At 54.4% G+C, this 22,929-nt stretch overlaps 10 protein-coding genes across 10 annotated transcripts; 3 read left to right on the top strand and 7 right to left on the bottom strand.

Annotated features, from left to right (window-relative positions):
- Positions 1-623: 623 nt before the first annotated feature.
- On the bottom strand, positions 624-2,834 carry WHR41_07257 (uncharacterized protein; the record flags this gene model as incomplete). Its single annotated transcript, XM_069375862.1, has 3 exons — positions 2,450-2,834; positions 1,638-2,373; positions 624-1,584 (listed from the first exon to the last, which is right to left on the bottom strand). Exons 1-3 carry the CDS (start codon positions 2,541-2,543, stop codon positions 624-626), a joined length of 1,791 nt encoding a protein of 596 aa, XP_069227304.1. The 5' UTR covers positions 2,544-2,834.
- A 184-nt stretch (positions 2,835-3,018) lies between these two features.
- Positions 3,019-4,534, top strand: WHR41_07256 (uncharacterized protein). The gene is made up of 3 exons (XM_069375861.1): positions 3,019-3,111; positions 3,171-3,613; positions 3,668-4,534. Exons 1-3 carry the CDS (start codon positions 3,053-3,055, stop codon positions 3,928-3,930), a joined length of 765 nt encoding a protein of 254 aa, XP_069227303.1. The 5' UTR covers positions 3,019-3,052; the 3' UTR covers positions 3,931-4,534.
- Positions 4,535-4,880: 346 nt separating this feature from the next.
- Positions 4,881-5,650, top strand: WHR41_07255 (uncharacterized protein). The gene is made up of 2 exons (XM_069375860.1): positions 4,881-5,160; positions 5,219-5,650. The coding sequence occupies exons 1-2, from the start codon at positions 5,119-5,121 to the stop codon at positions 5,462-5,464; spliced, it is 288 nt and encodes a 95-aa protein (XP_069227306.1). The 5' UTR covers positions 4,881-5,118; the 3' UTR covers positions 5,465-5,650.
- A 62-nt stretch (positions 5,651-5,712) lies between these two features.
- Positions 5,713-6,738, bottom strand: WHR41_07254 (uncharacterized protein; the record flags this gene model as incomplete). The annotated part of the gene is made up of 1 exon (XM_069375859.1): positions 5,713-6,738. One exon carries the CDS (start codon positions 6,736-6,738, stop codon positions 5,713-5,715), a length of 1,026 nt encoding a protein of 341 aa, XP_069227305.1.
- Positions 6,739-7,046: 308 nt separating this feature from the next.
- Positions 7,047-8,636, top strand: WHR41_07253 (uncharacterized protein; the record flags this gene model as incomplete). Its single annotated transcript, XM_069375858.1, has 1 exon — positions 7,047-8,636. One exon carries the CDS (start codon positions 7,047-7,049, stop codon positions 8,634-8,636), a length of 1,590 nt encoding a protein of 529 aa, XP_069227300.1.
- Positions 8,637-9,099: 463 nt separating this feature from the next.
- WHR41_07252 (uncharacterized protein) lies at positions 9,100-11,152 on the bottom strand (the record flags this gene model as incomplete). Its single annotated transcript, XM_069375857.1, has 4 exons — positions 9,100-9,911; positions 9,994-10,452; positions 10,513-10,926; positions 10,981-11,152. The coding sequence occupies 4 exons, from the start codon at positions 11,150-11,152 to the stop codon at positions 9,100-9,102; spliced, it is 1,857 nt and encodes a 618-aa protein (XP_069227299.1).
- A 213-nt stretch (positions 11,153-11,365) lies between these two features.
- On the bottom strand, positions 11,366-15,228 carry WHR41_07251 (uncharacterized protein). Its single transcript, XM_069375856.1, has 2 exons — positions 13,005-15,228; positions 11,366-12,944 (listed from the first exon to the last, which is right to left on the bottom strand). Exons 1-2 carry the CDS (start codon positions 15,099-15,101, stop codon positions 11,742-11,744), a joined length of 3,300 nt encoding a protein of 1,099 aa, XP_069227302.1. The 5' UTR covers positions 15,102-15,228; the 3' UTR covers positions 11,366-11,741.
- Positions 15,229-15,585: 357 nt separating this feature from the next.
- Positions 15,586-16,284, bottom strand: WHR41_07250 (uncharacterized protein; the record flags this gene model as incomplete). The annotated part of the gene is made up of 1 exon (XM_069375855.1): positions 15,586-16,284. The coding sequence occupies one exon, from the start codon at positions 16,282-16,284 to the stop codon at positions 15,586-15,588; it is 699 nt and encodes a 232-aa protein (XP_069227301.1).
- A 675-nt stretch (positions 16,285-16,959) lies between these two features.
- WHR41_07249 (uncharacterized protein) lies at positions 16,960-19,384 on the bottom strand. Its single transcript, XM_069375854.1, has 4 exons — positions 18,964-19,384; positions 18,746-18,908; positions 18,185-18,686; positions 16,960-18,131 (listed from the first exon to the last, which is right to left on the bottom strand). The coding sequence occupies exons 1-4, from the start codon at positions 19,157-19,159 to the stop codon at positions 17,265-17,267; spliced, it is 1,728 nt and encodes a 575-aa protein (XP_069227246.1). The 5' UTR covers positions 19,160-19,384; the 3' UTR covers positions 16,960-17,264.
- Positions 19,385-20,181: 797 nt separating this feature from the next.
- On the bottom strand, positions 20,182-22,467 carry WHR41_07248 (uncharacterized protein; the record flags this gene model as incomplete). Its single annotated transcript, XM_069375853.1, has 3 exons — positions 22,226-22,467; positions 22,137-22,148; positions 20,182-22,083 (listed from the first exon to the last, which is right to left on the bottom strand). The coding sequence occupies exons 1-3, from the start codon at positions 22,316-22,318 to the stop codon at positions 20,182-20,184; spliced, it is 2,007 nt and encodes a 668-aa protein (XP_069227247.1). The 5' UTR covers positions 22,319-22,467.
- Positions 22,468-22,929: the final 462 nt, after the last annotated feature.

Here is a 22,929-nt window from a genome sequence, read left to right as displayed (position 1 = left end):
CAACTACTTCACCGCGCGACTGTTGACGAAGTGCCAGTCTGACCGCTGGTGTATGCGATACATCGCGGTATTATATACGTACCAGGGCGCCAGCCTTGCCGGTTTGCCTGAGGTCTAGCAAGGTGGTAGCACCGCGTCTAATAGAGCAGCGATGAACATTTGCGGAAGGTGGTGAACCTTAGGCCATGCACGTGTGTTTGGGCTGCATCGTTGCTTGCTGTCGCGTTTTAGCTAACGATACAACTTGCATTGGTTCGAGGGCATAAAGCAGCCAAGGACTGTGAGAATGCCGATCCTCGCTAGAAAGTCATGCCTCGGCGATGCCTTTGGCCAATGGTGCCGAGAGTGCCAGGAAAGTAGCACAAGGATCAGCAATCTCGCAGGACGCCGTGGGCGCTTCAAAGCCAGAGATAGGCGGACATGCCGACTTGGCTGGTTGAAGACGCTCCTCCGGCTTGCGTGCCGAGGAATGTCCGCGTCGCTGTTGAGCGAGGCCCCGCTACCGATGCAACGCAGTATTACCTGGTGGTTGCGGATGTCGTTCAAGAAATTGGGGCGCATAGCGGACGCAACGTACTGCCCGGCTTTAAGGTGGGCATATTGGCCTGTCCTCACAAACCTTGTCAGAAGCCGAAGGTATTGTTGAATGCAGGGTCCGGGACATTAGCGAACTGGTTTTGCTGCGCCGACATGACCAGATTAGGGTTAAGGAACATATCCCATTCGAAGGGCATGTCCATGTTCCAGTCCACGTTGGGCGCATCGGTCATGCCGCTTGTGGAGCCAATGCTCGGAGGGTTCTCAAATGGGGGCGCATCAGGTAGGGCTTGCAGAGCCTCCAATTCCTTCTCTTTACGCGAACGGCTCATGCGCACCATGGCAATTGCCTGGTTGTTCGCTTCACGCACCATGTGGGTAGGGTAGGCTTCGGCGATCTGCTGTAGCAGGGCCATAGCTTCGGAGATGTGGTTGAGTGATTTGGGCGTGGACACCGCGAGAGCAACATTGACGAATTGAAAGGGAACATGCAGCACGTTCCACCATGGCGTCCGGCTGTCAAGTAAAGTCTTCGAAGCCTCGAGCGCGGACCTTCCGATGTTCAAGATTGTTTCGGCGCGGTCTTTTGCGTCGGTCAAGCTCATAAGCCAGAGTCGTCGGTAGATGGCGAATGCCAGATCAGCCTTCAAGAGCGTCATGAACGAGGACTCAGTCGGCATCTCCTCGATGCGAGTCAAGGCATTGCCTAGAGCCGCCGGCGGGTCGGGCTCTCGTTCGCGATCGACAAAGTCACTAGGTAGCAGATCTGCCAATTCCACGAACTGATGCGCATGTCCATTGATATCCGGCGCCGGCTTCTTGGTCGTAATGACATCGAAGTTGACCCTGGAGCGCCCATACTCGAACGAAAAGACAATGTTCAGAGCGCGTGCAATCCAGAAGAGCTTTCTCCTCGTCTTCACCAGTCGGTGGTCTGCGGCACTGGCTGCAGGGTAGACGACAGCGATCGTTTGCATCTCCTTGTGCAATCCACTCGCTTCGGCTTGGTGCATTGCGATCGAACTTGCCAGCCATGAGCCGTGGGGTCTGCGATCGGGTTAGCATTCACGTATCCGCCGATCACTTTCAGTGATACATACCGTCCGGTGCAGCGCATGTAGATTGTGATCAGGATCCAGGTCGCAGTAGTATTCGGCGAAGGGTTTATACTGAGTCTGCGCCAAGTCATGATCGTTTTGGTCATGCGCACGCACTCGGCTTCCTTCGGATGGGGATTTTTCGAAAAGAACGAGCCCAAGGCAGCCACCATGAGCAAGATCGGATCGAGCTCGTTGAATCCATTGGTGTCTGCATACCGAGCGCTGGCCCGCTCAAGAAAATCCGCTTCCTCCAGCAGGCCGAGCTCCGGCTTCACGATGGCGAAGTAGACGGCAGCGAGGCGCTGCATGTCGGTCCACGAGACGATGGTGCTGATATCGATGATGGGGTCTTGTTCTTCCGGTCGGATGCCCATGCACCATCCGAAGCTGTGCAGACGTGGGATGGTTTCAGACTCCATGTCCATGCCAAGGATGCGAGGGAAGGCGATGGCGGAGTTGGCGCGGACGAAGCGAGTCTTGACGGGATCGAGGATGCTACGGTGATGGAATCGTGCACCAGGAGCCGTGAGAGGGTGGGCCTGCAGCTGGATGACACTTGGTTTGACATCGTGAGTTTCTGGCCAGCTCTGTTGCTGGTGGACGAGCTCGGGCGGGTTGTCGCCGTTCATGTGGTGAGTCGATTGGCGCTTGCCAGGGGCATATTCGCATTGGTATTCATAGCGCACGCATGTGCCGCAGGGCATTTTGCCATCGCACTTGCGCTTTCGCTGGCGGCCTGGGATGGTTGTGAGCTTGCCGACCACTTGGGCCTCCTGTAGGGCTGAACCTGACGGACGGGCTGGAGAACGTACATGGAGCGCAAGCGGCGCGCGAGCGTTGGCGGCCTTGGTGGTCGCCTTCCGGCGTACCCGATCTCGACCTCTTGTGTTCGCTGTCGCTGGGCATGGTTGGTATCGCGCTGCGCAGGGGATGCGCGCAGAGGGAATGCACGAGTTTTCAGTCGCGGACGATGACAACGCGTCCTCCCACGAACACTAACCGTGCGAGTCCTCAGGGCTGGCACTTGGGTCTTGGCTAGCCCGACACGGCCGCGGCAGAGCTTGCCGGCGATGCACCGTGATGACTGTACATTATCTGTAACCTCTGCGAGTCCACCGGCGTGTTGCACGACATAAAAGAAGTGCCTGAGGCCGAAGTAGTTACTGCAGAATGGTATGGAGGGGTGTTTGGGCGTTTAGTGGGCGAAAGACAGAGCTATGTTTGCACAGCCTCGCGGCTTGAGCCGTCGGCTCGCTGCTAAGAATAAATCGCTGGTTTGATGCCTGGGGCATTCATCGGGGCTTCAAACACCGAGCCAGGCATGCCGAGTTCGGGGACTGTTTGCGGGGTCATGGTGTTGCCGATGGCACAAACACAATGGGAGAGATCATTCTTGCAAGACCGATGCAGCAATCATGGTGGTCGACAACGAAATCAAAGGCAGGCTGGCACTGATCACTGGTGCCTCAGGTGGGTAAGATAAGAGCACCCATCAACAAGAGCATATGAATACGTCCTTACCAGTGATTTTAGCATCGGTGCAGCCTGTGCTAGAGACTTATTTGCCAATGGCACCTCCCTGGCCCTCACATACAGCAGCAACAAAGCCAGTCTAGATCAGCTGGTGGAAGAGCTTACACCTCAAGCCGAGGGCAAGAAGATATCGTCTCATCAATGCGACGTCAGCAAGGAAGGAGACCTTCGCCGTCTGTTCGATGAAGTCAAACAGCAGCATGGCCAGCATCCCGATATCCTGGTAGTCAACGCAGGCTACGGCAAACGGACAAGCAATATCCTGGACATTAGCATCGAAGAATGGGATTACACGATCAATGTCAACCTTCGAAGCTCGTTCATCATCACCAAACTTGCCGTTTCTCACATGCAAGAACAGCATTGGGGAAGGGTGATCTACATCTCATCGATTGCTGCTGGAGGAACCAGCATCAATGGATGCCATTACAGTGCATCGAAAGGTGAAGTTCGTCTGAAATTCAGAAATCATGCTCCGCCACTTACTATTATCGCAGCCGGTGTGCAAGGTTTGTCAAAGAACCTCGCCAACAAAATGGGCAAGAGCGGCATCACATTCAATGATGTTGCACCAGCTATGATCACTGGAACAGGCATGATCGCGACCGAAGAGCAGCTGAAAGGCACGCCAGGAGATGTATCGAACATCCCAGTCGGACGCAGTGGCAGCACGCAAGAGTGTGCAAACGCGGTGACAATGTTATGCCGTACTGGCTACATGACAGGTCAAAGCTTACTGTTATCGGGAGGTTTGAAGTGAGACGACTCTCACATGCAAGCCAAAGGACTGATCCGATCGCCTGGGGCTCGAAGAGATGTGACTAGATGAGCATCAACATCATTCTGGCATTGGATACATCTCACCACCTTCGTTTGACTGATTTTGTGACATTCACCCATGCGGCTGCGTCCGCAAGACTGCAAAGACGATCGCCCAGATCATGTGCCCTCGCCGCGCGGCGTATTCCGGCTTCCTCCATATATCAGACCATAGCTCGGGCTGAAGCTACAGCTTCAACAGCTGTGTGTTACCATGGAAGTGCTTGCACGACTAAGCAGCCGAACCCGAAAAGCAGGGATGTAACGGCAGACTGCTTCGAGCTCCGGTCATGATCCGAATCTCAAGTGTCGATTGGCCTCATGTGGTATAGTAGTCTTTCATTGGAGAATCCAGCAGCTTGTCAAGTGCCACATGAAGCTGAAGGAATGCATGTGTCCTGTAGACTCAATTAATACATCCGAAACGTCATGTGTCGGCCAACATGGTTACTCCGCTCGGCAAGTGGCAAAGTCGAGTCGATCTCATCGTGGGCCAGCAGAATGCGAAATGATGAATGCTCACCTGGACGATGGTTACCCATCAGTTCGCAATCGCCTCGCTTGCAAAGGAGTTGTGATCGCCAGTCTGTGTCACTCAAAAACAAGGCACCCCGGTCTGTCTAGACAAAACAGCCCACTCGGCAGACACCCCGTCACCCCGCGTGCCGATTGCCCGTGACAGAATTTCAATCGATAACCCTTTCGAAAACATGCATCGGTGCATGTTCTGATAAGGAGCAAGGACTCGTCCTCTCCCAAAAGTCGCCGACGAGTAGGGACGTTTAAAAGAGAAGGCCGCGAACCTCTTGTTAGGGCATGAGCTTGATGTTATATTTGTGTTCAGGTGACTTCATTCCTCGCGCGAAGTGGGGCTTTGTTTTCCCCCCAAGCCTTCAAGTTTCGTCATTTGTGGCACGCGGACGGTACGAATGTAAGGTACATACGGAGAAGGGGGATGGGAAAGCGGCGGCTATGTAGATCTGCCAGCAGTACGTATTTATTCTGCCCGCAACTCTGTTGTTCCTATGCAGTGTCCATACATACCAGAAAAGCTGCACTCCGATAAGGCTTATTCGAAGACGAAACTTTCCCTCAGGCCAAACCACGGCACAAATAGTTCGCCACCAAGATGCCTGATATTGCCCCAGACGGTCCGCTCGACCAGAACAAGGTAGGGAAGACTGTTTCAGCTGCTCCCTTGCACACGGCTTACTAACGCCATATTGCAGGGTCTTTTGAGCACCATCGGCGACCCCATCGGTCAAGTCCTCGATAAGAGTCTCAAACCAACCGTCGGCCATGTAACAGGAGCCATCGGAGGGCCGCACGGCGAGGCTGCGGAGCGCGTTCAGAATGTCGCAAAAAATGCCCACAAATGGGAGGGCAACAAGGAAAACGTGAAAGACAAGGATCTTCCCGGTGGCGAGAGAATCGGTGGGAACAGGCAGACTGCCGACAACCCTCTTGGACTTTAAGCAGACTGCGATAGGCTTTGATTTATGAGCCAGATGGGAGCATCTTTTTGTATGATAGCGTGCTTGATCACAGCGAGCGATTTTGGATTTGGGATATTATTTTGGGAGCACCTTCGCTTTATGATGCATAGCGATCGCGTCGAATTTTGACAGAATGTGAATACGGCCTTGAATTCTTACACCAGACTCCTGAGGCGCTTTGCCTTCCAATATACAGTGTGCCTTTCGGTTTAGCGATGATAACGCTTCTATGCTGCCGCAGTGGGCTTGCCGCCACTCGAGATCAGATCCAAGAAACCCTGCTTGCTCATCTCATTCATCCTTTCCTCTCTCTTGCCCAGTCCCACGACACCCTCCTGCTTCGCCGCCTTCATAGCGCCCTCGGCCTTGACCTGGGCAGCTCTGACGGCGTTGAAAAGCTTGACCACACCTCTCTGTGCCGTCTTCTTCAGCCTCTTCTCCTCTTCCATTACTGCACCGGTAGCCACATTCTCGTTCTCCAGTCCAAGCACGTCCTTCACGCGGCCCTTCTCGAGCAAAGCCCTCTTCTCAGTCTTGATCTGTGCGCGAGCCTTTGACTCCAGCTTTGAGTCCGCCAGTGATTTGTTCGCGTCCGCAGCCGATTTTGATCTACTCAGAACCGGGTCGGATCGCTTTGCTGTACTGAGTTTCGTGTCGAGAATCTTCGACATGCTCGTTGCGAAAGCATTGGGGTCATTGCGCTTCTTCTTTTCCGCGGCCGCATTACTCGAGCTCATGGAGGTCTCTGACTCCAGATCCGAGTCAAGCTCCGGCTCATCGTTCTCGTCCTCGTCTTCGCTGCTCTCGCCCGTTTCAGGCTCGTCCATATCCATGTCCTCGTCTGCGTCGCTCTCCTCTACTAATGGTGCTGCGTTCAGCGCTGTGTTGGTCGCTGTGTCATTGACATCATCCTCGTCGTCTTCCTCTTCATCTTCGCTGTCGCTCGCGGGCGCTGCCTTTTGCGACTTGGCGGGAAGAGTGTGCTTCAAGATAGGCTTCACGGGTGTGCCTTTGGGTTTTGCCGACTTGCTAGGTTGCGCAGTCTCCTTCTCCGGTTGCGCAGCTGCTTTGCTGGCCTTCGAAGATCCTCGCGCTCCGAGTGGTGTGGCATTAGATGTTGTCGCGGCGTCCTCGCCTTCGTCCTCAGAGGAACTGTGATATTGGTCGAGTTTGTGCTTCGAGACGCGAATCTTTTTCTTTTTGGGTCGCACTTCGTCTTCGATCCTCCTTCGCTTTGGCGGTGCCGGTGCCATTATGAGCTGTGTTTTGCAAATGTATGCAAGTATTTGTTGGAAAATGTCGGGCTTCCACCCGCAAAGCAGCGCATTTGGACTTCTGCAGACCAAAAATTAGGTCGGCAACGCGGAAGCTTTCCGTCGGCCATTCCCGTCTGCCACCATTCCCCGCGCTGTGGGGTTCGTTAATTCACTTGCTGTCAATTGCTGGCTGGTCTCGATTGCGCGACTGTTGGACACAGACCTGGGACTTGTCTGACTGACCCAAACCCTCCAACTGCTACGCCTGCGCCCTTCTCCCTGGACAACTTTCGCAAACCGCAACCATGGTGCTCTCCGATCTAGGGCGGCGCATCAATTCCGCCGTCAACGACCTCACCCGCTCCGCCACGCTCGACGAGAAAGCCTTCGATGGCATGATCAAGGAGATCAGCAACGCGCTCGTGGAAGCCGACGTAAACATCAAGCTTGTCAGCTCGCTGCGGAAACAGATCAAGACAGCGGTGAAGTTCAACGAACTGCCGGCGCACGTGAACAAGAAGCGCATAATTCAAAAGGCCGTCTTCGACGCGCTCGTCGACATCGTCAACCCACACCAGACGCCGTACAACCCCAAGAAGGGCAAGAGCAATGTCATCATGTTCGTCGGTCTGCAGGGTGCGGGTAAGACAACGACGTGTACGAAGCTGGCGAGGTGGTACCAGGCGCGAGGATTCAAGACTTGCTTGGTTTGCGCGGATACCTTCCGAGCTGGTGCTTTTGACCAGCTGAAGCAGAACGCCACGAAAGCGAAGATTCCCTACTATGGTTCGCTTACACAGACGGATCCTGTGGTTGTGGCTAGAGATGGTGTGGAGAAGTTCAAGAAGGAGAAGTTCGAGATTATTATTGTTGATACCTCTGGTAGGCATCACCAGGAGGAGGCTCTGTTCTCAGAGATGCAGGATATTCAGGCTGCTGTCAAGCCGCAGCAGACGGTCATGGTTCTGGACGCGTCGATCGGTCAGGCTGCTGAGGCGCAAAGTAGGGCTTTCAAGGACGCCGCAGACTTCGGAGCCATCATCATCACAAAGACCGACGGTGCGGCAGCAGGTGGTGGTGCCATCTCTGCAGTAGCAGCCACGCACACTCCCATTGTCTTCATCGGTACTGGTGAGCACCTGCTGGACATGGAGAAATTCAACCCTGAGTCTTTCGTCTCGAAGCTTCTCGGCATGGGCGACATGCAAGGCCTGGTCGATCACGTACAGAGCTTGAAGCTTGACCAAAAGGAAACCATGAAGAACATCACCGAAGGCAAATTCACCGTTCGCGACTTGAGGGATCAGCTGCAGAACATCATGAAGATGGGTCCTTTGTCGAAGATGGCAGGCATGATCCCCGGTCTCAGCGGCATGATGGCAGGCATGGATGACGATGACGCCAGTGGCAAACTCAAGCGCATGGTCTACATCTGCGACTCCATGACCCTCAAGGAACTTGACTCGGATGGAAAGATCTTCGTCGAGCAGCCCACGCGCATGACGAGAGTCGCCCGCGGTTCCGGCACATCAGTTCGCGAAGTCGAGGAGCTCCTGACCCAGCAGAGGACGATGGCCCACATGGCCAAGAACATGAAGGGCATGGCCGGCAACGCACAGAAGGCCAAGGCTGCGATGGGCGGTGGCAACAAGCAGCAACAGATGGCCGCCTTGCAGAAGAAGATGCAGAGCATGGGTGGTGCTGGTCGTGGCGGCATGCCCGACATGAGCAGTCTGATGAACATGATGGGAGGTGGCGGAGGTGGAGGTATGCCCGACATGAGCTCGCTTATGAACATGATGGGCGGCGGTGGAAGAGGAGGCGGCGGCATGCCCGACATGAGCCAGATGATGAACATGTTTGGCGGTGGTGGAGCCCCCGGCGGAAGGAGGTAGTACGCTGACTTCTCTAAAATAAGTGGCACCTGACATGTTTGATTTTGGATCATAGCGATGGCGTTTTTGGTGGGAAGCTCTTCGTTTTGGGCAACGGGGGACGTGGTTTGCAAGCCTTACGAGGATGCATACTCATTAAACATTAGGCTTTGAGCAAAGTCTGTGTATCAGCATATTTGTGCATATTCTCACCTCAGGCATCAGTCAGATGGGATGCAATCTACGCAGACAATCGTACTGTTAATCGGCAGAGGTGAGTATTTATCTTTCTTCTTTAAATCTACAGAGCCGAATGGCACTGGACCATCTGGCCGGAAGTACATCGTGCGTCAATTCCGGTACCATGTTCATAGTATCAACGATATGTCAAGCTATAGTATTTTGGATTGACACAGCTATACGAAAAGTAGGGTCATCCAACTTGGAAGCTGATTCTGACTCGATCTTTTCCAATCATGAACACTCAGACATCAGCAACTTGCTTGATGATATCTGCTGCCGCCTCAGCGACGGCATACACAGTGGCTTGAGTATGGCCAGCCGGGAGAATCGGCATAATACTCGCATCCACCACGAAGAGTCCTTCAGTACCGTACACTCGCAAGTCAGTGTCAACAACGCCGCCCAGTTCTCGTGGCATCATCGCTGCTGTACCAACAGGGTGTGCAAAACTAGGAAGGTACAGAGATGCACGCATGGTCGCCTCCAACTCCTCGTCTGTCTGTATATCTGCTCCTGGAACGACCTCTACAGGCTGCAGCGAACTAAGACTCTCCGCACTCATGAAATCTCGCACCTTACGTATGGCGAGAATAGCGATCTTTATATCGACGGGGTTGGCTCCAGCATTGAAGTTGAGTAACGGTGGTCGAGAAGGATCTGGGTCGGTGCTGTTGATCATAATCGTGCCTCTGGACAATGGCTTCTGCAAAGCAACAGTGACAGCGCCGCCGCCGCCAAAGGCAATTTCCACCACAGCAGCGCTCGGATCCCGAAATTGTTGCTGGAGAGCTTCGAGCTGCAGCTTGTAGCCTTCACTCAAGACTTCGCTCTCCTTGTATATTGGAGGCAGGTGATCCAAGTGATCGAACGATGACAGACTTCCCGCGAGCGTCTCAAAATCTGGATCGAGATCTTTCAAGGATTCGAAAACGACGCGGCTGGACATTCCGAAGGTGAATGGTCCAGTTCGGTTGACGGTATACTCCTCCCAAGCGGCGTCATAGAAGTCCTGGTCATTCATGGCCGCGGGCGTCACACCTGTTTCATTTTGATCTGTAGGCTGATTGTTACTCGATGCGACTATTACGGCTTCCGACGTCTTCTCTTTGAATATCTTCTTCGGGGACGGACTTACACGTGAAGCTTGTATAGAGGGCCGGATGATCTTGAAAGTTTGCACCAACACCTGGTGCATCAGCAACAACGTTAATACCAAGAGAACTGAGTAGCTTGGACGGGCCAATGCCACTCAGTTGCAGCAAGCGCGGCGTATTCACAGCCCCTGCTGCGAGTATCACGTTGTGCGAAGCGATGAATCCAGTGTCGTTGGCCGAGTCTCGAGAGCCGACTATTACGCCCTTGGCGGACGTGCTGTTACCTTCGAACATGATCTTATGTCCGAAGTGCCTGACAAGGAGATGCAAGTTCGTGCGATTAGCGATAGGCTGGTAGTAAGCTGCCGTCGCCGACGACCGGTTTCCAGTAATGCCACTGACGGTCTGGGCTACCCAGATGAGGCCATTGTGGTTGCCATCTGCGCCCTCCCGTGGACTAGGCGCGTTCAGGTCCGACATCCAGGCTTTTGCTTCAAGCTCTATTCTGATCGTCAGCCATCTTGTGCACAACAAAGAACGATTTCAATGAGAGAATTTACTCGCGGCAGGCCATTGCCATGAGGCGAATCCCACCTGCAAGGGACCATCCTCATAGACATCAGGCGTCCACTCATATCCGTAGCGGTCGATGAACTCTTGTGCAGGAGGCGTAAACTTCGTCGACTTGCGAAAGTATCCGAACAACTTATTCCAGTTCCAGCCAAAATTACCCAGGGATTCCCACAAGTCGTAGTCAGCTGCCGAACCTCGAGTATATGCCATGCCATTGATGACAGATCCTCCGCCAACAGCACTACCAACTGGCAAAGCAATCGAACGGTTGGCGAGGTGCACTTGCGGCGTCGAAGGATACGCCCATGTTCGGGCAGATTGGTCGGTTCGCAAGACGAGGCCGGGTACCGAAGTATTGAGGCTATTGGGCACTTCACCATACTCGACAACCAGGACAGTCTCTGATCACTCTTCGTTAGCAGGACTGCGATATGCCTCGACTGAGGTATCCCTACTTTTCGAGTCTTCACTCAGCCTGTTTGCGACCACGAGGCCGCTCACACCGCCACCCACAACAATGTAGTCATATTCTGCATTCACGGCTCTCAAATCATGCTTCTCAAGAGCGACGGATAGTCCAATGATTGGTAGCAACGTTAAGAACGCTCTTGGAAAGGATGAGAACATTGTGCTTGGGCACTGTCGATAGAAGCCGTTGTGTACGACGAGCGGGGACCTACCATTCTGTTTGAGCTGGCACACAGTATATTTGATGTTGAAGCTCGCTCGCAATATGCAGTTCCCGCTTGAGTATCTGCCGGCGTCCAAGTACAGAGTAGCCGAGCGTCTTATAAATGAAACGGCGGCCTCGATATTCCATGCAATTGCTGGAATACCCCTCCCATTAGGGCCATGTCCGGTGTGGCCGCTGGTCTCGACCGCTAAGGATTGACAACTGCACTCTAAGTTCCACGAATGGGAGTATATCGACAATCATGTCGAGTTATGTAACTGAGGCCCCGCCGGGCCCGCCAGAGTTGATCTCCAACCCTAACCATGCATCTATTAGGCGAGGCTTGGCCCTTCGTAGTGAGCATGGGTACTGAGACCAAGCACCCCGATCAAGAAACACGCCGAGGAACGAGATGACAGGTCAATTAGAGACATGAAGAACTACGAGATTCTGGTATCAACATAAAAGTAAAGAAGAACAAGAAAAAGTGCGAGGGAAAGAGGAAACTCGCGGAGCCCACCGAACGCCGATTCGACCACCATCTTAGTCCGTCGTGTCCATCGCATCCATCATCTCCGAGTCCTCGTCCATTACCCTGGTACCCTCAGCGTCGGGCGCGCCGATGGCAGTGCCACCAATACCCAGGGTAGTGTCTCGCATCTCCGTCCGCAATTGGGTAACATCCGCGTCTTCCGATTCGGTATCATCCTCGTCTTCATCATTAGCGGTACCGTCCGCGACCGAGCTCTCAACCTCTGTCGCTTCTGCACCAGCTCGAGCGCCGGCAGTTGTGGTATCTGTCTCGTCCTCCATCTCTGCAGGGGCGACTTCAGTAGACTCAACTACCGTCTCCTCTGCGCCACCGCCACCACGCTCGAGAGTCATGACATCGTGCATAAGCTTGAGAAGCTGTGTCTGTAGCTTCGAAAGCACATTGCGACTTGTCGCATCTGTCGCGACCTTCGTGTCCACAGCCTCTGTCAACAGCTCCAGAATCGACTTCAGACGTTCGCCATCACAACCTCCCTGGGGCATGTGTAGACGGCCAAGAACGGAGAACAGAACCTTCTTCTCCTCCTTAGACACCTGGCTGGTAACGAGGCGCTCGAGGATTGACTCGGCAAACAGGTAGTGCGTCTCGCCTGCGCCGTCCGCGGCACCAGCAGCCCCCGCAGCCTCTGCGAAACCAAAGATCTTCCTTGGATCGGTCCAGTCGAGAAGCATGTTGCCGACGGCACTCAGCTTAACCATGCCATCTTCCTCTTCTTCGGCATCAGCCACTTCTTCAAGGAAAGCTTCTCTGATAGTCGCCAGCTTGGCAATCGCAGAGCACGCAACCGAAACCATGCGGGTGGCGTTATCAGCTCGAGAGTGGCAGTACACTGGTATGAAGTAGCTGAGACTTTGGCGAAGGTGCGCATTGTCAGCGGTGTCCGGGTCGAAGTAAGCGACAACAAGCTGTTTGAGGAGATCAGTATCCGTGATCAGGCGGCTGAGCATGGCTTTCGACAAAGCAGTGGCGCCTGTCGACTGCACCGCAGGGTCACCAGACTTGATCGATCGGGAGTACGCCTTGAGGATTGGCTTGATCAGTGGATTCTCCTCTTCCTCGTTGGCCGGCTCCGCAAGCAGTGTTGGATGTGTGATGACAATATCAGTAATGATCTGCAAAGCAATGGTCTGCAAGGCAGGGTGGCCCTTGAGAAAGCAGTGCAGGAAAAGGGTCAGGTTCTCCTCTGCCAGGTTCTGAATGTCGTCAGGTTTTGTTGATTCACGCAGCTTGCGTAGGGTTATTGCGAGACTCACCTTTCCAAGGACGCAGCAAAGACCCAAACAAACCAGCCCTCTCTCGCGAATTGGCGCTTCCTGACTCCTCACGGCTGGGACAACGAGGTTGTTCAGCATCATCACGAGGTGCGCGTTGTCTTCAAGATCGCAATGGACGTTCTGAAGCATGCACTGAGCAATGTGCAAACACTTCATGTTGACCATGATCTCACGGACCGCTTTGTCCTCGTCTGCCTCTTCGCTCGCCTCAACATCCTCCTCTGTAGACTTCTTAGACTTCTTAGATCTCTTCTGTTGGGGAGTACCGTCCTCGCCATCGAAATGCGAGGTAGCCGAGTGGAAGGATTCTTCGGTGCTGTCAGGGTCGTCGTTTGCGTCTCCATCGCCCATGATCGTGTCATGGACGTCGGCAACGGCCTCAAGCACGATTTGACAGAATTCTTTCTGGCCTTTCGCGTCTTCGCCGCATACAAGTCGTAATACCTCGACGACCATCCTTGTTGATTCTTCGGGCAGCTCTGGCAAAGCGAGTGCTTCGCGCATAAGACTGAACATCTTGCGACGGCCAACTTCGTCAGAGTAGTCAAATGTCAGAGCCATGTGCAGCATTTGCTCGACAATGAACTCTCTCTGTACTGAGTCTTCGTCTGCCTCCTCGTCTTGCTCTGTCGCCGCCTCCCTAATCGTTTCGGTAAGCTTGTTCAGCTCGCGCTCAAGAAGAAACCCAAATTTGGTGACTTCAGGCAGCTTCTCCTCGACCAGCACATCGAGAGCGCGGGGACCATTGTAGCCATCCTCCTTGCCGGATGATCTGCAGAAATCGTTGAACGTGCGTGCGACGAACGCCAGCTCAGGCGTGAGGTCCTCCCAGAACGAGTCGGGAAAGCTGACATAATCGACGTAGTCGGGCCTGCCCTCCCAGAAGTGCTTCATGGCGATCTGTGCAATGCCGTTCTCACCACCTGAGTTGATGATGTCGATACGCTCGAGCAACTCCAGTAGAGCATCAAGCGACGGATCGGCAGCTTGGTTGTCCTTCTGTCCTTGCGCCTCCTCACCCTCAGCAGCTTGGTCGGCAGGAAGAGCCGCGCAGTCTTCAATCCAGCGCTCTCTGAACAATCGCGCAGTCGCCTCTCGCACTTTTTCATCACGGTCACGCAGACCCCACCGTAGCAGTTTCTCGCGGTGTGTCAAGCTGAGGTGTCTGAAATCACCCAAGGCGGGTAGCAACCGCGCATAGAGCGCTCTACGAGTCGCGCCGTCCAGATCTCGTGCCCTCTCCAGTAGATAAGGCAGCACTTCCTTCGTCAAGGGAAGATTGAGCAAGAGGTTTCGTCGCACTTCCGCAGCAGGGTCGTTCTGAAGGATATCAAGCAGCTTCACCAGGACTCCGTGGCCGCTCTCGTTGTCGGAGTCGCTGTCCTCATCTTGCTCGTCGTCTTCCACCTCTGCTGCAAGCCGTCCAAGTCCGTAGACGGCTTGAAGCCTGACGGGTGCTTCCTTGTCATGAATGCGCTTAAGGAGGTTCAGCCTCAGTTGGTGAAACAGGTTGTCGTCCAGCGAGTCCAAGCTGTTGATGATGTGGCTCGTCATTTGAGTCGCGCGGAAGCGAATCGTCTTATCCTTCACCTGTAGCAGTGGCAGAAGTGTGCTCAGCATTTTCGTCGTGAGTCTGCTCGTTGGTGTCTCTGGCACACTCGTCTCTTCCGGGTCATCCTGGCTCATCAGCTCATTGTCTTTCTGGCTCGCGACGTTCAGGAACGTTCCCAGAAAGCGAACGACGCGGTCTCCCGCAGGCTCCGACTTCTTGACAGCCATGATGCGTAGAGTACACCTCACGAACTCATTGTTGAAATCCTCCTCTTCGAACTCCTCGTCCTGCTTCCCTTGCTTTTGGTTTATTGGCTCGTAGCAGCACGCCTCTTGGATCTTGCGCAAGCTGATCACGCATTTCCTGTGGCCAGCAGTTGACTTCTGCGAGTCGCCAAAGACCGCGCAGATCGCACGTCTGAGGCTTGTGTCGGCGCCCTCATCTGGTACTTCCGTGGTTGGAGAGCTGTTGCGTGTGGATGTTCTGGTCGAGCGAGTGCCGCCGCGAGCGACACGGCCAGGCATGTTGGCGTGTTCGCTATGTTTTGATCGGTAGTTTTCGTGATCGCGTATCTGTCGTCAGTCGTCTCTTCATTCGTTGCAGAGGTTTGTCGTAGCCGCCGTTGCCGATTGGCGGTGTTTACAGACTTGCGCGCGGAGGCGTAAACAAAGCGCGGAGATCCAAAGCGAAACGCCCGCGATCTGATAAGCTTGCGGATCAACCCCAACCCTAACCCTACCAACACCTGGTTGATCTCACTCTTGTTCATTTCTCTCGCCTACCATGAAGTGGAGGGCAATGATACACGCTGACGGTATGCTTTGAAGACCTCTGTAAATGATGATGCCATTCGCGATTGAATCAATGCAGTGTAAGTATAGTAGTGGCAGTCTCTCTGTGCATCGCCGTGACAGGCGTCAAATGATCCGAGCCTCGCTAAAAATGTACATTTTTGGCAACTCACTGTCCCACGTGAAACACGACAATTAAATCACTCGACAAAATCATTCAGAACAACTCTTCCATAATAAATATCTCCCTAACATTAGGTGGATTAACAACCCCCATCTTCGGCCTCCTCTCCCAATGAAGATGCTGCTCCGGCGTCCTCGCCCGAATCTCCTCAATAACATCGAACAACTCCCCCAGCGTCTCCGCACTAATCTGCAGCCGCGTGATAGAAGAGTCTCGCCCGTCCGTCAGCCTCGCCTGCGCATCGTTCAGCTGCACGTCCAGGAAGATTTCGCCCTTCAGTGGCAAGCTCGCCAGCTTCATCGTCCGCCACGGCGCGTCGGGGCGCTTGAAAGCCTTGATCACATCTTCATTCGGCCGTGGCTGGCCTGCCTTGGGGACGTCAATGGAGAGCTGCTGCAATGTGGCGCCGATGTGGTTCGGCCAGAAAGCGTCAATCGTCTTGATGGGCGGTATTGTGTTGGCCACGTGACCCGACAACCAGCGGATGGAGTCCAAGTTCTCGGCGTGCTGGTAGGGATTCGTCTCGCTGATGTGCGCCTGCTGCATGCGTTGCTGGATGCCGATTGAGCGCTTGATCGTTTCCTCGAAGGTGCGGTTCAGGCGCTGTAGGATGTATAGTTGGAGCCCCGGGAGTGGTGATATTTGGCCGAGGTGGAGGAGGATCCATTCAAGAAGTTCGGGGATCGCGAAGACTTGCTGTGTTGGCTCGAGAAGCTTGACGTTGGTGTTCATGGTGGATCGCTGCGGTCTTGACTCTTGTCGTGGTCGTCGCCCATCCCGCAGAGGCCAGCAGATTGTGTCGTGGTTGAATAATGTTTCGGGGATTCGGTGACATCAAGTTCTCGTGGTTTCGACCTCCACATTCCGCTTCCAACCAAGACCGAGACCCACACTTTGTCCCCAGCTATAACAACCGTGACAACCTTAACTCCTGAGGCATTACCGATCTCGCTCCTTTGATTATCCGAACGACTTCACTTCGGAGAGAAGGAGCAGATATGACATTCGTCTCTGCGACGACAACCGAAAGCAACCTGACAAAATCTTCTTCGGACGAAGCTCGGAAGAATGTCAATCCTATGCCACTGGACGTCTTTCAGCGTATCCAGAGCAGTCATTTACAGACCTGATGCTTCGACGTTCGTAGCAACAAACGCATGAATTAGTGCAAGCAATCCGGCCGGGTCACGAATGTATCAAGCCAAGCTATCCACTTCTGTTTCTCTCCCTCTCCAAGATAAGATAAGTCTCGTCTCAGCAAGGGTCACACCACCAACTCCCTCCAATCGCCTAGCGCGCTTCGGCGCCCAAGCACGCCATTCCACGTCTGCAAGACGTGCAGCCGTAGGGATGCTGCATACAAGTACACGCATGACCTTCCTTGTATCCTGCATGTGACCGTCGCAATGTTTGTTTTGTTTTTCGAACATGAAGTGTCTATATTACGCTGCGTAAATTTGTATCTCTATCGACAACAGTAACAACCGAACCGCTACATTCGCCAAATAAATCGCAACGATCGATCAGCAAAGGCTGTGTGAAGGCAAGCAACGCAAGAATCGCTCCAAAAACGCGATGATGTACGGGAGCAACAGCGCAACGCGACGAACAACATCAACAACGACAATGAAGACACAAAAAGCGCGCTCGCTGAAACGCTTCGGAAGAACGGGAGGAGACCAAACAACGAGCTGCTCGCTTCGCAAAACTCATCAGAAAGTGCCGTACTCCGACTCGTCCTCCGCGATCGATTGCAGGATGCTCTCCGTCTCAGCGTCCTCGATCGCGTGCTCCTTCATGACCTTGCGGCCCTGGACGCGGACGTAGACGACGAGCACGGTGCCGATGACGAAGGCCAGGCCGGCGAGGAAGGCGTTGACGGGCGTCGGGTTGTTGTGGAAGACATCGTGGCTCATGGCGTCGATGGCGGGCTGGAACAGGTTCACCAGACCGCTGAAGCAGATGATCGTGCCGTAGACGCGGCCAAAGGTGGCGAAGCCGAAGACCTTGGCGGCGTAGTCGCTCATTGCGGAGTAATAGAGCGGGCGGAGCAGGCAGAAGAGGATGACATTGATGTAGCCGGCCCACATGAAAGGCAGGGAGCCGAAGATGCCGATCGTGGTGATGAAGGCGACGAGGATGGCGAGCAGGGTGGCGGTGCTGACGCTGTCGAGCAGGATGCCAATGACCGGGGTCGCGAGAACACCACCGAGCGGCAGAACGATGTCGAAGAAAGTGTTGATCTGGATCGATGCGGCTTCGGAGCCGAGCATGTACTCGTACTGGCCGCGGATGGTGGCGATGAAGTAGTTCATGCGAAGCATTTGCAGAACTGTCAGTCCGGTCATCAGGATGAACCAAGGGGTCAGCATTTGCTCGACAGCAGTTTTGCCGTGGAGGGCACCCCAGACACCGGATGCCTGGTGGCGAGCCTGTTCCTGCTCCTCGCGCTGAGCACGCTCGTCCTTGTCGCCGATGAGCTTGTCCAACTCTGCGATCTTGGACTCGCGATGCTCGCGACGGCCCCTACGCAAGCGTCTGACCTCGTCATCGCTGAGATCGTCGTCTGAGGAATGTACCTAATCACTGTCAGCAAAGATTCTCAGATCAATTAAGAAGGAAAAAAGCTTACATCGCCATGGACATCCTCAGCCTTTTCAAGCTTCTGTTCAAGCTCTGGCCTGGTCTTATAGTTATCTGGGCTCATGATAGTGAACTGCGCGATAAAGATCAGCACCGGCACCGCCAGGTACCCGAAGAAGAACTTCTGGGGCGTGAGGGAGCCGCCAGAGCTCTGGTACGCAAGGCGGTAGAAAAGGAACACGGCAGCCGACGCGTCGAAGGCTCCCGTGACCGTTGCGACAATGGTGCCGGAGTACTTAGGGAACGCATTGGCGATCTGGAAGGAAGGCAGGAAGATGAAGGTGCCGCCGAGCGCGAAGCAGATGTTGGCTGGCACGAACCCGTCGAATTCAGGGATTTGGAATGCGTACCCCATCAGCAGCGAACCGGCTGCGAGGAAGAAGCTACCGAGAACTGCGCACACACGAGGCCCGTACCTGTCCAAGATGGTGCCGACGGGGAGCGCGGAGACGTTGCACGTCGTAGATGCGATGGCAAAGAAGAAGTTGAGTCTGGTGGGCATGTCAGCAAGCGGCACGGCATGTTGATCCCATTCGCATCCGGGACTCACCTCAAATCTTGCTCATAGCACACATCAACGCCCTCCGCGATCTCGTCGGCCGTACACATCTCCCGATAAACGCCCGCATCCACCAACACCGGCTTCAACGCCGCGAAACCGAAGACGATACCCGAAGCCAGCCAACATGCCAAAACAGTGAAAACCACCTGAGCTGTGAATCGCTGTCAGCACACGAAGAAATCAAAGTCAGTATCAAGAAGACTTACCCAAACGCTTCGCCGTCGCGACCTTGTACGCCGTCACAGTGTGGAGCGGGTGATGCGCGTGGTCCTGCTGAGGAGTTTCCTCCGTCGGATGGAAGGCATCGTACGAAATCACACGGCGGACAGACCGTACCGTGCCGCCATAATTAGACTCGCGATCCTGACCGTCGATGGAAGTGACACGCTGAATGAGGGACATGTGGCGCTGGTCCTGCTAGGATGTCGGGGCCAGTCGCGCAGTCGCGAAAGTTTGACAGGGAAGAAGGAAGCGCGAGGCGGCGAGAAAAGCAAGGGAAGAAAACAAGGGTACCAATTATCCGACTCGAGCGTCTGTTGAAAGGGCTCGCGAGTGGCGACAAGGAAATTCACAGGAGAGCACAACGTCCACGTCGCGTGACAGTGGGAGGAGAGAGGAGGCGGCGCTGGTGGTGGGAAAGCAGGCTTTGCAGCAAAGTGCCGCACGCAAGCAGGCCAGCCGGCCGCTATCGACGATTCTAGAGTTCGCGACGCGCCAACTTTATTCGGTTTGATAGTGGCACGTGCCACATGCTGGACGGAGTTGCCTTTCCAAGCATTCCGCCTGGCTTTGACATTATGCGCATCTTGCGTGCTCGGCCCTGGAGAGACGTCAGTAGAGCAAATTGCACGGCGAGCTGCGGATAGATGCATCTATGGCACAGCTATGCCATTAGCACCGAGTGTAAGCTCCGTCAACTCGATCTCGACCAACCCCGTTGCAGCAGACAATAACCGCGGCAACGCGGCATTGCGTCCGATGGACGTGGGGAGTGGTAACCTAGCGCATGCGCTAGGCGGCTGCCGACATCAGATGAATTTCACATGCGAATCGCTTAGGGTATTGAAGTATTGGCAACGCGCCGTCCTCTTTAATCGGCGGGATGTAGCTAGATCTTTGAATGCCACAGTGCTCGAGCTACCAGGATATGCAGTCCACAACAGCGCGAGCAAGCATTGACCAAGTACTTTGTTCTCCATTGTTACTTAGGTTGTACAGCGGACCATGCAATTTAGGTGCGACAATCTTACCGGCGCTGTCAGCTGTCAGTTGACAGCTCACAGCATGACAGCTGCAAGCAACGAAGTAGGCTGCATGGTTGCCTCACAATGAGAGCAACGCTAGGACAATGAGCTCTTCGATCCTCCAATAGCATCACCACTCTACTCTTACAAAGTAGACACGAAGCCTTCAAGCTACCTGCGTCATCCCCAAATCGCATCCTTGCTCCTTCCGCCACCACCAACCGCAGGAGGCGTCGTAATCGTGTAGCTCCATGCCTCCTGCCCATCGATGAACAAGCGGTAGTGCAGAAGACTCTGCTCGCTCGTCCGCGGGCTGGAAATCGAAACGGCGCCGAACTTGCTGTTCCCGTCAGGCAGATACTTAATGCAGACATCCGAGACGTAGTCCGGCGAAGTCGACGACTCCCTGTACGTGCGCACGGGCAGGTAGAACATGTTCAGCGGCGAGGCGGAGAACTCGTGAACGGTGGCGCTCAGCGGCCAGCGCTTACGCTTGGTCTGCACGGGGATGTGGGCGTAGCTGGCGGGGTCTTTGGGACGGAACGGGTTCTCGACGGCGGGGTGCGCGGCGAGGCCGACCGCTTCTTCTTTGCCGTCCGGAGGCGGCGGGAATGCTGTTGCGGCGAACTCGTGACGGTCGCCGGAGAGCACGACGACGCCGACGCCGTCGCTGCGGAGACCGACGTCCCACATCGCTTCAAGGATGATCTGGCGCTCGCCGAGGTAGCCACGCCAGGTGTCTTGAGCGCCGAACCACCAGTTTTTCGTGAAAGGTATTGAGCTGATCAGAATCTTCCAGCGGACGCCGGAGGGCTCTGGCTTCTTAAGCCAGGCGAGTAGATCGGCCAGTTGTGCTTCACCGAGCATGGTCTTCGTCGGCTCACCGGTGATAGGGTCAGAGCCGTTGGTATTATCGTTGGGAGATCGATAGCGCCGTGTGTCGATCATGAAGAACGATGCAGGTCCCTGGGTGAATGAGAACCAGCTCTCGTGCGGGCGAACAGCGGGTGGGTTGACAGAAGTGTGGTAATGGGCGTACGGATCGTAGGCGGCGCCGAACACACCAGTCGTATTGCCATCCCAGTCATTGGCGACTTCATGGTCATCGTAGACGTGGATCCATGGCAGGTCCTTCGTCGCGTCGTTCCAGTCCGGGCTGGCATATACGCGGCGGTATTCCTGTCGATAGTTTTCGGCCGTGGAGCCAATTCGCCAGGGTACGTCGATGTAGATGAAGTCGCCCAGGAAGACCATGAATTGCGCCTTCAGGTTCTGGACGGCTTGCGAAAAGTGCTTGAGCCCTGGGTTGCTGAGCGGATGTCTGAAAGGCACGTAGGGAAAGTTGTTCTTCAGGCATGATGAGTGGACGAATGTGAACGATCCAGCAGCGCCAACACGGTTGGAGGTTCGACCAGTCCTGGGTGCCGTAGTGAAATGGCCAGTGTGGTTGTTTGACAAGGCCCACTGATATCTCGTGTCTGGCCTCAGTCCGGAGAGTGTGAATGTTCCGGTGAAGTCCGTGGTGTCATCAAGCCAGTCAATGCGACCAGAAGATTTCCAGGTAGTATCAGCGCCTCCAGCCAGCGGAGGGTCGACGTTCCTGAAGGATGCTGAGATTGGATACTTATGAGCATCTGCCTCTCGGACCAGTAGTCTTGCATCGCGATCGGACACGTATCCAACACGTGCCATGGACAGGTCCTGCGCAGGGTAGAATGTCACTCCGCGGTAGACGAGGTCGACTGTCATAAGCACCAAGGCGACGTTGACGAGAAAAGTGAGAGTCGTCCAGAATAGACTTGTAGGGCTAGGCAGGCCGGTCACAATAGTGTTGAATGCCTCCGGGCCTCGTTCGTCAAGGATAACGGTTTCCTGAACGTCCAACTCGGCACCGGGGTGCTCCGCTGCTTTACTGTCTGCATAACGAGGATCGACATCTTCGGCAGCATCTTCGTCATTAACCTCACGTGTGACAATATCGATGTCATCGGAGATGATGTTGTAAGAGCTCGTATGTGTCAGGTTGTAGACGAACGCCGGAATGTAGGCAGCGAGACAAGTGTAAATAATCGGCGGAAATGGCTGCGGTAGTTAGATTCAAGGTGTTGTGGTTGGTAGAAGTTCGAGTTACGCACATGACCAGGAATCTATGAAATCGTCAGTCCTTCATCATCTTTTTTAGCTGCCGTAAACACGACATGGTTGATGTCGTGTCAGAACATACCCATCTCAGGAACACAAATGCCGCCGCCCGCAAGACTAGCGAACTTGTGGCTGTGACATACTGAGCGTACCTGTTGAGGTCGCTCGCAGACATCTTGAGCGTGTTGACTCTCAAAGCAACGATTAGGAAAACATGTCGGTTGTATGCAGGGCGAATCTCCGGCGCGTCGAGACAGCGCGAGAGTGTTGGTCAGGACGTGCTGACAGGCGTGACGTCATACGACTAACAAGCGATTGGAACGAAGGGGCACTGGGACTGTCATGACTACGGCATCATTTGCGTGATTCTGTCTGAGAGTTTGAACAGACATCTTTCGACTGTCATCAAATTGCCAAGCTCTACCTAGGGTTCCAAGCTTTTGACCAGTCTTGATGCTTGTCAAACGCTCCATGTTTGACGGGTCCTGATCGCTACGCGTCCATGATTCACGACACTTCCGCCGTGAGAAAGGTGGACATGGGGTTGCTGCAGTCGAAGCACCGTTCAATGGATGCGTGTTTCAAGACTTTTTCAGTCAATGGTGAGGAGTGCCTGGATTTTATACATTGGTTCGTTCACTGGCGCTCGCTTAGCTGTGGAACGGTGAATGGATAACTCATCTGACGTCGAAAATGCATGGATGATGCATCGAACTCGCATAATGCGTGGACTTTGTAGCCTCAAAACCATCTCAATTGATTCTCCTCCGTCGTAAACGCATCTCA

Source organism: Cladosporium halotolerans (assembly GCF_011745625.1).
Source record: "Cladosporium halotolerans strain TM138-S3 chromosome Unknown Sca28, whole genome shotgun sequence".
Taxonomy (NCBI): domain Eukaryota; kingdom Fungi; phylum Ascomycota; class Dothideomycetes; order Cladosporiales; family Cladosporiaceae; genus Cladosporium; species Cladosporium halotolerans.
This window is presented reverse-complemented; position numbering and strand designations above follow the sequence as displayed.

Bases quoted from the DNA above. Each gene is read 5' to 3' on its own strand.
- WHR41_07256 (XM_069375861.1), top strand. From the start codon at position 3,053: ATGGTGGTCGACAACGAAATCAAAGGCAGGCTGGCACTGATCACTGGT. The intron at 3,112-3,170 runs GTAAGATAAGAG...CAGTGATTTTAG, and splicing joins ATCACTGGTGCCTCAGGTGG to CATCGGTGCAGCCTGTGCTA. The intron at 3,614-3,667 runs GTGAAGTTCGTC...CTATTATCGCAG, and splicing joins CCATTACAGTGCATCGAAAG to CCGGTGTGCAAGGTTTGTCA.
- WHR41_07255 (XM_069375860.1), top strand. From the start codon at position 5,119: ATGCCTGATATTGCCCCAGACGGTCCGCTCGACCAGAACAAG. The intron at 5,161-5,218 runs GTAGGGAAGACT...GCCATATTGCAG, and splicing joins GTCCGCTCGACCAGAACAAG to GGTCTTTTGAGCACCATCGG.
- WHR41_07251 (XM_069375856.1), bottom strand. From the start codon at position 15,101: ATGCCTGGCCGTGTCGCTCGCGGCGGCACTCGCTCGACCAGAACATCC. The intron at 12,945-13,004 runs GTGAGTCTCGCA...GACGACATTCAG, and splicing joins TTTGCTGCGTCCTTGGAAAG to AACCTGGCAGAGGAGAACCT.
- WHR41_07249 (XM_069375854.1), bottom strand. From the start codon at position 19,159: ATGTCCCTCATTCAGCGTGTCACTTCCATCGACGGTCAGGATCGCGAG. The intron at 18,909-18,963 runs GTAAGTCTTCTT...AGCGATTCACAG, and splicing joins CGCGACGGCGAAGCGTTTGG to CTCAGGTGGTTTTCACTGTT. The intron at 18,687-18,745 runs GTGAGTCCCGGA...CATGCCCACCAG, and splicing joins TGCTATGAGCAAGATTTGAG to ACTCAACTTCTTCTTTGCCA.